This window comes from Molossus molossus, unplaced genomic scaffold, assembly GCF_014108415.1.
Source record: "Molossus molossus isolate mMolMol1 unplaced genomic scaffold, mMolMol1.p scaffold_m16_p_2, whole genome shotgun sequence".
Classification (NCBI taxonomy): Eukaryota; Metazoa; Chordata; class Mammalia; order Chiroptera; family Molossidae; genus Molossus; species Molossus molossus.
Genome location: NW_023425355.1, coordinates 44,093,194 through 44,107,959, shown reverse-complemented (window position 1 = coordinate 44,107,959; position 14,766 = coordinate 44,093,194). Strand labels below are relative to the sequence as shown.

The 14,766-nt window shown below is 36.4% G+C and overlaps 1 protein-coding gene across 2 annotated transcripts in view; it reads left to right on the top strand.

The window, feature by feature from the left end:
- Positions 1–2,859: 2,859 nt before the first annotated feature.
- Positions 2,860–14,766, top strand: part of LRCH2 (leucine rich repeats and calponin homology domain containing 2) — a 156,680-nt gene continuing 144,773 nt past the window's right edge. For both annotated transcript variants that reach the window (XM_036271296.1, XM_036271295.1), the window contains exon 1: positions 2,860–3,202. In XM_036271296.1, coding sequence (XP_036127189.1) covers positions 2,860–3,202 — 343 coding nt within the window. The remainder of the gene's footprint in view (positions 3,203–14,766) is intronic.

Sequence of the window (14,766 nt, the reverse complement as noted above, 5' to 3'; positions counted from 1 at the left end):
TCACTATGCCTCAGTTTATCTTGTAACACTCCTTATGGCCTTGGTGTTCTTGTCAAATGTGTTATTTTACCTGATTTTTATATATACCTAGTTTATTTTGTAGATTCCTTGTTTTTCTTACTTAAATTATCGTGTGTTTTTTTAAGAACATTTTTTTTTATCCTCATCCGAGGACATTTTTTTTCCCATTTTTTGTTCAGATAGAGTGGGAGGGAGAGAGGACGAGAGAGAGAGAGAGAGAGAGAGAGAGAGAGAGAGAGAGAGAGAGAGAGAGACATTGATGTGAAAGGGACACATCGAGTGGCTGCCACTCACATGACCAACCAGGGCTGGGGACAAACTGCAACCGAGGTATGCGCCTTTAGTGGGAACTGAACACAGGTCTCTCTGGACCACAGGCTGACGCTCTAACCACTGAGCCAAACCAGCCAGGGCACATTCTTTTTTTTTATCCTCACCCGAGGACATTTTTCCATTTTTTGTTCAGATAGAGTGGGAGGGAGAGAGAGGAAGAGAGAGAGAGAAACATTGACGTGAAAAGTGCACATGAAGTGGCTGCCATCCACACAATCCAACCAGGGCTGGAGACAAACTGCAACTGAGATACGTGCCCTTAATGGGAACCGAAACATGGTCTCTCTGGACCGCAGGCTGATACTCTAACCACTGAACCAAACCAGCCATGGCAAATTATTGGGTTTTTTTGAAGTTCTTTTTTTATACATTTATTTTTAATAATTTATTTTTGTTACAGATGTTTCTCCTTTCCCCCCCATTGACAGCCTCCTTCTGTTCCTACCTCCCCCCCAGCATTGTTGTCTTTGTCCATTGGATATGCTTATATGCATAACTTCTTTGGTTTATCTCTTCCCTCCCCCCTGCCCTCCTCCTCTGAGGTTTGTCAGTCTGAACCCTACTTGTATGTCTCTAGTTCTATTTTGTTCATCACCTTATTAAATTATCTTATAATTCTTTTAAAGTTACTTCCCTTCTTAGATTTGGTTGTACATGACCTTTTTCACTTGACAAGCATCCTGATTTTTGAGGGCATATTTTCTGTGGAGTCTAATACACTTTTTAAAATAATCACAAAAATTATTATAGGCTAATTATTAAAATAGTTCCATTCCTAATATTTTTTCCAATGATTTTCGTTTCTCCTTTCATCCCTCTTAATTCAGAAAGTTCTCAATTAATACCTAATTTGATTTTGAAAAATTGTTTTTCTTTATTAATTTTTTAGAGAGAGAGAAGGGAGTGGGAGAGAAAGATAGAAACATCAATGAGAAAGAACATTGATTGGCTACCTCCTGCATGCCCCCCACTGTGGACCAGGCCCACAACCCAGGCATGTGCCCCAACTGGGAACCAGTAACTTTTTGGTGCATGGGTCGCTTCTCAACCACTGACCCACACTGGATGGGCTATTGTGATTTTTGATATAAGAAAGATGAGGTATAAGGTAAAACATTACTTTCTGATACCTGTGGGTTTAAATAATTTGATTTTACTTGCTAATTCATTGAAGAGTCTGATTTTCAGTTTTGTTCCTTCTATGGGTTATGCTTATAGCTAATGTAATTTCTTGCAACATAATCATTTTAATTAACTTGTATAGCCATGAAGCAATTTAGACAAGTTGTAATTTTCCTTGTAATTTTTTTTCAGAAGTAGAGTCTAGGGCAGATCAACTTCTGTGGAGATTTAACTAAGAAAATTAGATTGTTTGATAGATTGTTGAAATTAAAATGAATGTAAAACAGACTCATATAATAATCAAATGAGTAATAACTGAATATGTCCAAGCATTGTAGTAGTTTTATTGGGTAATTTTACTGGCTATTAGTGAAAAGACTTCAATAACTCTGATCAGGGGTGGTGGGATGGCAGTGGTTTTAATAGTTGGACTCAGATTCTGAGAATGAACTCCTAAACTCCAAGATTGATTAGCTTCATATGCCCAGTGTTAAACTTTCAGAATTCCACCTGAAACCAAAAATCTGTATTTTAAAAATAAAGTTTGAGATTGTTTCATGATCAAAGAGTTCTCCATCAGCTGTACTGATACAATGAGAAGAAACTCAAGATATTTTGGTGATCTTGGCAAAACTTTAAAGAATGATAGAACAGAATGCAGAGAACTTTTCCAAGTTTTTGAAGGCAGCAGTTCAGCTAACACTCTCTCTCTCTCTCTCTCTCTCTCTCTCTCTCTCTCACACACACACACACACACAACTAAAATGAGAGGTTTCCTTGAAAACATTTGAAAAACCTGTTCTTATTTTGAAATTCTAAATTATGGCAAATTCATATGTGTTTAAAACTCAATGCATTTCTTCTGCACCAATATTCATCCTCAAATGATCCCCAATGTTTCTCTCGGTATTAACACTGGTAAACGATTCCTGAAGCATTTGCGGTAAACGTTTCAATAAGGTGACAGTCCTAAATGCTGTTTCAATATATTCTGAAACAGATCCCTTTCATCCCATCTAATATATTTGCCTTTGTTTCGCAGAACGAAAAAGGTGAAGCAAATTAGAAATTTGGGAACATATAGACAAATGACTTATAGTTAAGCTGGTGTCACTTCGCAAGATTTTGGTACCCAAAGCAACGGAACCAGGATTTAGCATCCTTCCTCTGATCACACATTTCTTAAAGCAAGCGTTCTTTCTGCGCGTTTCAACATCGTCAGTTCTCTACCCAACACCTCCTCCAAGCCCGCCCCCGGGTTCCTTCCCACTCTACCTCGCCACCCCCCACCCCGCCCCCAACACGCGCATGCGTTCTAAGAACCCCCTACACTCAAAGCAGAAGCTGAGAGTATTGTCGGGGGCTATTCTCTCTCCCAGGAACATGGCGGCAAGTCAGGGAGGTGGTGGTAACAGTGGGGGCGGCGGTTATGGTGGAGGTGGAAGTGGCGGTGGCGGTGGCGTGGCCGGAGGAGGTGGTGGAGCTGGAGCGGGAAGCGGCGGTGGCGGGACCCTGGTGCTGCCCATCCCGGTACCGATTCTTTTCGGTCAGCCTTTCCCCAACGGGCCGCAGTGGAACCCGGGGAGCTTGCAGCCTCAACACACCGCGAGGAGCCTGGACCGGGCCCTGGAAGAGGCGGGCAACTCCGGCATCCTGAGCCTCAGTGGTAGGAAACTCCGAGACTTCCCGGGCAATGGCTACGACCTGACGGACACTACCCAAGCAGGTGACAGGAAGGGGCTATGGGGTGTCGCGGGAAAGGTGGGCTAAGAACTAGGAGGTGGGGAGAGTGGGTGGCTGCGTTGTTGGACTCTGCTGGTGTGGGCGGGTGCACCGGGGCGGCAATACTGACAAAGTCGGAGCAGCTTGTGAATGTGGAGGGCAGAGAAGGGAATAGGGGCGGGGGGCGGGGGCGGGGGCGGGAAAGGAATGCTGATTGAAGGATGTATGGAAACCGTGTGGGATGTGATGGGTGAAAGAGCATTGTTGTTAAAGTGAGTTTCCCCAGAAAGGGGTGGGGAGGGAGGTATTGACACCTTCCTTAATGCACTTCTTCCAACTCTCTTGGATGTTCCTGGCGTTCCCAGAGGGAGGGGAAAAGACAGTACGTAAAATCATAATCTATACGTATTCTTTAAAGGCATACGTACCTGCAAGAATGGTATATCCCTTTTCACAGTACAGTAACAGTATTGCCACGTTTTTGTGTTCTTATTTTGTGTGTGTTTTAATAATCTTATAATATTCTCTTCTTGTCACGTATACCTTAAACACCGAGATTTTTCTGGTGTTGAGAAGGTAGTGGTGCTTAAATTAGTATTTGCTGCAAATTAAATCATCAATCACATGCCTGGTTACCAGGGGCAAGAATCCTTGTTTCAGGTTAGTATTAATTTTTATAGCAGAAATAGACAATTTTAAGGGCATTTTTGAGAAACATAACTTCATTGTTTGCGGAGTTGTGGGTTAATGGCTTATCATTTTGGGATGAAAAATTGGCTATTGTAATGTTCTTCATATACTTACTCTGTGGTACTCTTTGTTGTGTATGGCATTTTTTGTTATGAACCCACTCTCTTTCCCTCCTGTTTTATAAACCCATGCTGAATATTTTAGGTGCTTTTTGATGTAATGAAAGGTTTTTTTGCTTTTCCTAATCTTTAAATTTGTTATTTATATGTCTTTTTTCATCTGTTTTGCTGAAGGAAATCATGGACAAAATTGTCTTAATAGATGTAGTAATTTTGAAACAATGTAGTAAGTAAATTCACCCATAATGAGAAATAATAAATGACTTCTTACTTTCATAATAACATAATTTCAATCTATTCATTTTTGGCTGTTAAATCAAGGTATGTGTTTAGAGAAGGTTGGGGAGAGAAGGAAAACCTAAAACTGAAGGCTTCCACCCAATTAATTTTTCTTTTAGGAATTATCTTAAGAACTATAAATGTGTAATTGATCACTGATTTTGCATTATGGAAAGCATGTTTGAGTATTTCCTCCTTCATTCTGAACAGATTTTCTAAACAGTATGTTCACATATTTATGAATATATTGGCAAGATATTATACAAATTGGTATGTTCTTCAAAGGCTTCAAGATAAAAGGTTTCAGACTGTGTAATTATTGGGATACATTGTTTTCTTATTGTTCTTTATAAACTAGAAAGGATTTCTCTATCTGTAGGACAGAGTTTAAGCATCTTAGCTTGGCATTCAGGGCTTTCTCTGCCTGGCTCCAATTTACTATTGCAACTTTACCTCACCCAAAGCTCCTACATGGATCCCTCTGTTCCAACGAAGTTAACTCTCTGTCACTCAAATATATTTTATGAATTTCTGCCTCATCTTTGTAGAAGGTCAGCCACATGCTCGGGATTTACTTCTTTCCTCCACCTATTTAATTTTGTTCAAGGCCCAGCTTTTCCAGGAAACTGTCTCCAACTCCCTTAGTACATAGCAGTCTCCTGTTTCTTTGAATTCCCATGGTATTTATTGTCTTTACCATTTACTTGCTAGTGCTGGCTTTATTTTCTTTTTATGTTTGTGTCTTGGTGACCTTGAGGAGATGGAGACCTGCTTAAAGGCAGGGAATAAATCATATACTTGATTAGTTTTTGCATTACACATTGCGTAAGTTGTACTTGATAATTTTTTCATAAATATGAATATCATGTGGTTATAATAGTTGGCTTTTAAGCCTTCAGTTGGTTTTCTGAGGCAGGCATTGACAGAAACCAGAACCATGTTTGTTCTTGGTAAAGTGTTCATTTATCATGAACTTTATCAGGATCTAGAGTAACACAGGACTTTTTGAGATAATTCTACTTGATTTTACTTTTTTTTTTTCAGTTGAATGTATGTATGTTCCTTATGGGAACACTGGAATTCAGATGAGAAATATGTAACTCATTTGCCATTTTTTGACAAAATTCAGGCATGAACTATTTAGAGGCAGTGTTTCAGTGTGTAAGGAGATTAGTATTTGTTACATATAAATGAAAATAGTACATTGGAACTGAAAAAAAATAGAGCATGTTTGAAATTTTACGTACGTACATACATAGATATACATATACACACAAATACACATACACATATATACATTGTGTATCCTTTGTTTGATGAACACAGTTGTTTGTTGATATTACTATACTTAAAAATGACTTTCAGTGGGATAATGTTTCAGAACCAAACTTTTTAGATTACCATATAATGGTTTACTAGATTGGGAAGAGATTGAAGAAAGGAAAAATGGATAGGAAGCTATTCTGTTAATCTAGAAGTGAGGTGGTGAGAATCTGGGTTAAAACAAAATTGAATAAGAAGGGGAATTTGATAAATTTCAAAGAAAGCAGGGAGGATTTTGTGAATTATTTTGCTGTTCCTTGCATATATATATAATAAAATAGGCCAGTGGTTCTCCATCTTGGCTGCACATTAAAACACAAGAGTGTTTTTCTTTAAAACAAAACAAAACTATCTCTGGGCCCCACCCCAGGCCAATTAAATTAGAATCTCAGGGACCCAGACACTTTTTAAAGAAGTCTTCCGAAGTGCTTCTAAATTTGCAGTCAGGTTTGCGAAACTCTAAATAGCTAATTTTTTTAAGGCACTCAAGAATTATTTATTGTTTGAGTGACTGAAGACTCATAAAAGTTTACTGACAGACCTAAAGCCACTTGTTAAGAGGGTCAAAACCCAAACTAGAAACCAAGTGTTTAAGTTCTAGTTCAATATTCTTTTTTTAAATTTTTTAAAAAAATTATTGATTATAGAGAAAGGAAGTGAGAAGGAGATAGAAACATTGAATGGCCAATTCCTCCTGCCCCCCACTGGGTATGGGGCCCACAACCTGGGCAAGTGTCTTGACTGGGAATCTCTTGGTTCATGAGTTGGCGCTCAACCACTGAGCCACACCGGTTGGACTGAATATTCTTTTAATAGATTTGTGTGAAGCAGACTCTCTTTTTTTTTAATCATATGATGTCTATAGTAGATAGAAACTTATCAGGAAGCTAGAGTTTCTCCAGTGCCCATGCATAACTCTGGTTTACATTTAATAGTTTGATAAATTTGCATTAAGAAAATAGTGCTCTCAACATATATAGCAGCAACATCTTGTTTTCTCTATTAGTAGTCTTGCTATGAGGGAAAATGGCTAGTAGATAGCAGTTGGTAGTTTATCTTTGGTGTCTTTCTACCTCTCTGCATTTCTGGTACTTGTTTTCCTTCACCTGCCCTCTCCCTCCTGCTGCCTTTCTTGTTTCTCCCCCACCCTCCCTTCAGCCTCACCTTCCTTTTCTGGGTTGGAGCTCAAAGCTAACTAATTATGACAACCTTTCCAGGAGATTAACATTTAAAATGAGGGTTTGCGAATTTACTTGAGTCTCCAATTGGTGGTTTGTGCTGGTGACCTTTTTGAATAGATCTGCCTGCCAGATACATTTTGATTATCATCATCACCCATGTAAAGACATAAAAACAGGGATCAGTAAATTGATAACCCATTTTAGAAAAGTAGCTGACTCTTGTAATGTCCCATCTTTGATGGTCTATAGGTAGGCTTGGCAAGAAAAAAGGAAATTGCCTAGAATTTTTTAGTCTACCTGGATCCTGTGATAATTTGTTGACCTTAAGAGAGCGTGAAAATGATTTTAGTGGCTACCCTAACAAATTCTGAAACTTTTTATATTTTACTTTGTCGAGTGTGGTACAAATAATTCTGAGCCTATTTGCAGCTGCTCCCTCTGTTTTTTTTTCATATTTCTTTATGGCCATAAACAGTAGGTCAGTAAAACAGATTTATGAATTCTTGCATACATCTGATTGTGCTGTGTCCTGATTAATCACATGTTTTCCTGTAGACCAAGACTCAACTGTAGTATTTCCTACATGTGCTGGCTCACCTCTTCAACTATGGGGCATGCTGCATTATATCAGGTTGTAAAATGGAGCCAGATAAACTTTGAAGCATCTGCTTTTTTGAAATATTGACTATTCTTTTTTTTTTTTATTTTTTTAGAGCAGTTTTAGGTTCACAGCAAGATTGAGCAGAAAGTACAGTGAGTTTTTACACATTTATAGCCTTTCCCATTATCAACATCCCCTACCTCAGTGTTACATTTGTTACAATTTATGAACCTACATTGACACATCATTATCACCCAAAGTTCCTGATTTACGTTACGGCTCACTCTTGGTGGTGTAAATTTTGTGGGTTTGAATAAATATATAATAACATGTATTCACCATTAAGTGTTGTAATGAAGAGTTTTACTGCCCTCGAAATCCTCTGTGCTCCTCCTGTTCATCTCTTCTCCACCCCCACCCCCCAACTCATGGTAATTACTCATCTTTTTATTGTTCAACATTTGATTTTGTTACATAGGTGAAGGCCTTCTCAGTGCATTCAGTGGAATGACTTTGTGATTGTGATTTTGTGGCCTGATTCAAATATCTACCTTTCTGAAAAAATTAAATGTGGAGCACATTTTTGACAGTTGACTCACATTTTAATTGCTCTAGATTTAATTTGAGTTGCTGAACCTTGTAGTGATTTATTGTGTTCAGTGATGAATTCTTCTATAGCATAAACAAATTGCCTTTCTATTTCTTTCTTTTGCAAGTTAACATTTTAAAATAAAGGGTTATCTTAAATTGGAGGGTACTTTCTTAATTAAAATAATACCATTATACAGCTCTTTATAAATTTTGAAGCACTTAAATATTACATTATCTTATTGTATCCTAATAATAACCCTGTGAGCTTGGCAGAGTACATAGTAATTACTCCTTGTTGAAAGAAGTTAAGTGATTTGCCCAAAGTTAAATGGCTAGTGTATGACAGTGTGGGTCAGAGGCTAGGTTTTTCAACTCTAGCACTCACTATTCAAGTGTTATTTCCATTGTGATACATTCTATCTTTATAACACAGCTACTATTAAAATAAGCAATATACTAATAAATGTGTTTTTTTTTTCTGAAAAAATAAATGCTTGTTTAACTTCATAGATTATATAGTTTTGCTTTTGTGCAGTATGTTTTGTTTTGTGTGGTATTTGCACAGCTTATCTTCATGTCTCTCTTTGTGATGATTTTTGAATAGATTTATTAAGCAAGCGTTTATTGATTTCCAACTTTGGAAACATAATTATGGCCAATAGGAAAGAAAGATAAGGTTTTTGTCCTTGGGTTTATAAAATAGTTGAATGTGTTCAGTTACATGTTATAATAATTAGACAAGAATTATGTAACAATATTTAAGATTGTACACTTTTACAAAGTATACAATAAGTGATATGGAATTCTGGCATAAGGCTTAATTTTAATTGGGGTTAAGTTAGTTTGAGAAAGCATCATGTATAGTTAGGTATTTCCTGACTCTTGAGTTAAATAATCAGTATGGTACCAAGTTTTAATTAGACAGGAGGGATAGTTGCAGAATTTCAGGGGAGAAGCCACATGGATACAGAGTTGAGAATGACACTGTATGTTAAGGGAAGTTATTAACTAAGGTTTGTTCTGTGTTTTGTCAAACACACTTAGAGGCTGAAAGGTGGGAATTGGTGGAGAGTTCAGTGTTAGAATGCAAGGGGAGGGGGGAGGACCTTCATTTGAGGACAAGGGAAGCAAGGACAGGATGGGGAGCTGTTAGCCACGGAAGAAAGGAGCAACCTGACTTTTGCTAATGTGAAGGTGAGGGTAGATGTCTGGGGACACTAATGCCTTAAGTTTTAATCTTAAAGAAGTGAGGCACTGTCATCAGGGAAAACAAGCACAGTGAGCATAGGAATCAGTATGGAGAATAAGTCACAGTTTATAATTAGGACTGTGTGGTAAGTAGCTTTAGGAATATATGAGCTTATGATATTTTCTGAAAAAAAATTATATACACTGATTACAGGCGAATGAACCTAAGTGGTTGGTTGGGATATTTCAGAATTGAGGTGATAGGGACACTTTTGTTCAAGTTTAAAATTTTTATTGAGATTATTTATAATATAAACTGAAGCATTTCATATTTGTCATTAGAAGCATAAAGGTGGGTAAAATCCAAAACCTTATTGACAATGTAAGAGATTATGCTAGGGACACCTTTCACAAATACAAGTAATTGAGAATTTATAGCATATAAATTTCCTGGGAGATAGTATTTGTTTGTATTTCAAGAGTATTTCAAGACACACAGTGAAACTTTGCAAAAAAGCATATTGTTCTCCAAGCCCATCCCAGAAGCCCACTCTGAGGGATGCTTAAACTGTGTGATGCCCACTCTCATTCTACAGAGGCTGTTTATTATCATGTCCTAGAACGGGAAATCTTTAGTTTTCTCTACACTTTGGGTATACTTGGATATTTCTTGAAGTATTATAATGCTCTTAATAAGTTCTTGAAAAGTTTCAGAAAGTTTTGTCTGATTCCCTTTTACAGAAAAAAATACCTTATACTCCAGGGAACCATTTAATGTAATTAAAGAAAATTGTACAAGTCAGTTTTAGAACAGTACATTGTGTTTAGTCTTACCTAAAACTAGCACACTCAGTCTGCTAGAGGTTATACTTTAACTTTCAATCTTTATATTTCTCTTGTTTCAGATAAAATATAAAATGATAGCATTCCACTTACAGAATAACAGTTAGTGGACTATAATGAATAATTGAACAATGGATATTTTCTAATGTACTTTTGTATATGGAATTTTGTAAAGAAAACAATTTTTTTTCTAAATAGGGAAGTAAATCCTTCCTGTTTGGGGAAATTGTTGATTCCAGGTACTCTTTTATAATTTGTGACAGAGACTGTTGTCACTTTATCTTTAAATTAATTATTTCAGTATCTTTCAGTAAAATTTATGTATAATATTAGGAATTCAAAGTGACAAGAGACAGAAATAAAGTAACTGCAGCATAAATTTTATTTGAACTCTACGGAGACCAATCAATTCTGGAACATTTATGAATTTGGATTTCACTAAAAAAAGGCTTTGTTAAGGGATTATGCCCCTAGAGATTCTAGAATGTGTAGCATAGAATGTTTCCTCTCTTAAAAATGTAGTTACAATATGTAAATCCTTAATACTTTGAGCTGATTGGATGGGGATGCCTTTATCAATGGGAAAGCAATTACTTTTAAAGATATTTCTAAATTAAAAATAGTGAACTGAACATAGATAATGGTCTCCTTAAACGACTTTAATGAGTTTGTAAGCATGGCTGTAAAATAATCGCAAATCAATAAATATGATACACCACATAAACAAAATGAAGAATAAAAACCACATGATCATATCAATAGATGCCGAAAAAGCCTTTGAGAAAATCCAGCATCCACTTCTGATAAGAACACTCAGCAGTGTGAGAATAGAAGGATTATATCTATACATAATAAAGGCCATTATGAAACACCTACAGCCAATATCATAATGGGCAAAACGAAAAGCATTTTCCTTAAGAACAAGAACAAGACAAGGATTCCCACTTTCGCCACTTTTATTTAACATAGTATTGGAAGTCTTAGCCACAGCAATCAGACAGGAAGAAAAAATAAAAGGGATTGAAATTGGAAAGGAGGAAGTGAAACTGTCATTATTCGCAGATGACATGATACTATACTTAGAAAACCCCAAGGACTCCCTCAAAAATTTACTAGCCTTAAAAGATGAATTTGGCAAAGTAGCAGGACACAAAATTAATGTCAAGAAATCGATGGCATTCTTATACACCAATGATGAACTCACAGAAAGACAAACTAAGAAAACAATCCCATTTACCATTGTGGCAAAAAAATTAAGATACATAGGCATAAACTTCACCAAAGAAATAAAGGACCTATTCGCAGAAAACTACAGGTCATTGAAAAAAGAAATAGAGGAAGATATAAAAAAGTGGAAGCACATACCTTGTTCATGGATTGGAAAAATTAACATCATTAAAATGTCCATACTACCCAAAGCAATCTATAAATTCAATGCAATCCCCATCAAAATACCAACGACATACTTCACAGAACTACAACAAATACTTCAAAAGTTCATATGGAACAAAAAGAGACCTCAAATAGCCACAGCAATCAAGAAAAAGAAAAACAAAGTAGGAGGGATCACATTACCAGATTTCAAGGTATACTACAAAGCCACTGTAATCAAAACAGCCTGATACTGGCACAAGAACAGGAATATAGACCAGTGGAACAGAACAGAGAACCCAGAAATGGACCCAACATATCATGTTCAATTAATATTTGACAAAGGTGGAAAGAGCATACAATGGAGTAAAGACAGCCTCTTTAATAAAAGGTGTTGTGAAAATTGGACAGCTACATGCAAAAAATGAAACTAAACCATCAACTTACATCATACACAAGAAGAAACTCAAAATGGATAAAATAATTAAATGTGACTCACGAATCTATAAAAATCCTAGAAGAAACTGTAGGCAACAAAATTTCAGACATCATATGCAGCAGAATTTTCACTGATACATCACCTAAGGCAATAGAAACAAAGGAGAAAATGAACACATGGGACTGCATCAAACTCAAAAGCTTCTGCACAGAAAAAGATACAATCATCAAAATGGAAAGGCAACCCATTGTATGGGAGAGGATAATTGCCAAGGACACATCAGATAAGGGGTTATTTTCCAATATATATAGAGTGCTCATACAACCCAACAAAAGGAAGACAAAGAACCCAATTAAAAAATGGGCAGAGGAACTAAATAGACATTTCTCCAAACAGGACATACTGGCTAAGATAGATACGAAGAAATGCTCATCATCACTAATCATCAGAGAGATGCAAATTAAAACATCAATGAGGTATCACGTCACACCTGTCAGAATGGCCGCCATCAACAAATCATCAAACAACAAGTGTTGGCGAGGGTGTGGAGAAAAGGGGACTCTAGTACATTGCTGGTGGGAATGCAGATTGGTGCAGCCACTATGGAAAACAATATGGTGTTACCTCAAAAAAAAAAAAAATTGAACTTCCATTTGACCCAGTGTTCCCACTTCTAGGAATATACCCTAAGAAGCCTGAAACACCAATCAGAACGAATATATGTACTCCCATGTTTGTAGCAGCACTATTTACAATAGCAAAGATCTGGAAACAGCCCAAATGTCCATTAGCATATGAATGGATAAAAAAGCAGTGGTACATATACACAATGGAGTACTATGCAGCTTTAAGAAAGAAAGATGTCTTATCCTTTGAGAGGATATGGAGGGACCTGGAAAGTGTCATCCTAAGTGAAACAAGCCAAACAGAGAAAGACAAGTATCATATGATCTCACTTATTTGTGGAATACAATGAACATAACAGTCTGTGGAATGGGGTAATCCCAGACACGTGGAAAGGGGTTACAGACTGACAATCCCCAGAAGAGAGGGTGGTGGGGGAGTGATAAACCACAGAACTTATATGCATGTGTGCATGAACAATGGACATGGACAACAAAGCTGGGGACAGGGCGAGGCGGGGGGGAATCATAGGTGGGAAAAGGAGAAACATCTGTAACAAAAATAAATTAATTTATTAAATAAAAAAAAGAATGGATTGGTTGTATCTGTTTTATGTATATGGACAAGGTTGTAAAGTTGCTACCTTTAAGGAATTTATGATTTCACAGTGGTATAAAAGGAAGAATAACTTATCTATTATATAGGCAAAATTGGTGGTTCACAACCAGAGGAAGACTTGCCCCCATGGGATGATATTTGGTAAAGTCTGAAGATACTTTTGATTGTCTCAATTTGGGCTTGTTACTGACATCTAGTGGGTAGAGGCCAGGGATGCTGCTAAGCTTCCTCCAATGATTAGGACTATCCCATACCACAAAGACTTATCTGGTTCAAAATATCAGTGTTACCAAGGCTGAGAAAGTCAGTGCTAGAGTTAAGATAAATATCATAAGTGAAAAAAATTTGCAGTGCAGGTTCAAGAAGGGAGAAATGACATCTTATATTGGCAGAATATCAGAGAGCATTTAATAAAGTAAACCAAGGATGGGCCTTGATGACCAATCCAATTTATAGTTACTCATAAAAAACTAAATTAATATCGACATCCTAGAGTCTCTTCAAACTCAAAATATCAATCAAACAAAACAAAACAGCTCTTGTTATTGAGCCCAGACCCCTTGGTAATCCCAACCGGAAACTTGGGAATGATTCTGTACTCTTCCCCTCTCTTATTTTATATATCTAGTTAGGAACTAAGACCTGTTGGTCATAGCTCTTTGCATAGCTTTAAGATCCATTTCTGCCCTATTTTCATTTCCATTGTGGTTCAGGTCCTTCTCTCCTCACCTTTAACTGGACTCATGAACAGTTGTCCTGCATGATCTCTCTGCCTCACTTATGTTTCAAATGCAGTTAGTTTTTCACACAGTAGCCAGAGTTCTCTAAAATGCAAATGTGATTGTCACTTGTAACTACTAAAACAACTGGAGTCAGTAAGCCAGCACCTTAACAATTTGTTGCTTATTCCTTCTTTTGAACATTTAAAAATGTGAAAACAAACTAATACATACACCATGCTTTACATAACTCTTAATTTTTATTTTATTTTTTAATTTTATTTTTTATTTAGAGTTTACATTCAATATTATTTTGTATTAATTTCAGGTGTACTGCATAGTGGTTAGACAGTCATACAGTTTACAAAGTGATCCCCTGATATTTCCAGTACCCACCCGGCACCATACATAATTATTGCAGTATTATTACATATATTCCCTAGGATGTATTTTACGTCCCCATGACTATTTTGTAACTACCAATTTGTCTTTCTTAATCTCTACACATTTTTCACCCATTGCCCCAACTGCCTCCCATCTGGCAATCATCAGTCTCTTTCAATTTGGTTTATTTTGATCTTTAGATTCCACATATAAGTAAAATTATATGGTATTTGTCTTTATCTGACTGACTTATTTTACTTAGCATAATACCTTCTAGGTTCATTCATGCTTTGACAAATGGTAAGTCATATTCCATCTTTCATCATTAAATATGATATTAGCTTTGGTTTCTCATAGATACCTTTTATCAAGTTGAAAAATTCTCTTTTATATCTCATTTTTTCTAACTTTTTTTAATCATAAAAAGCTGTTGAGTTTGCTTAATATTTTTTCTGTGTCTATTACGATAATACATGGGTTTTGTCTTTTATTGCATTAATATGGTATAATTACATCAATTGGTTTTAATTTTAATTTAATTTTTTTCACATTTTAACTGTTTATTTTAAAAATAATTTAAGACGTATCAGTTGCAAAA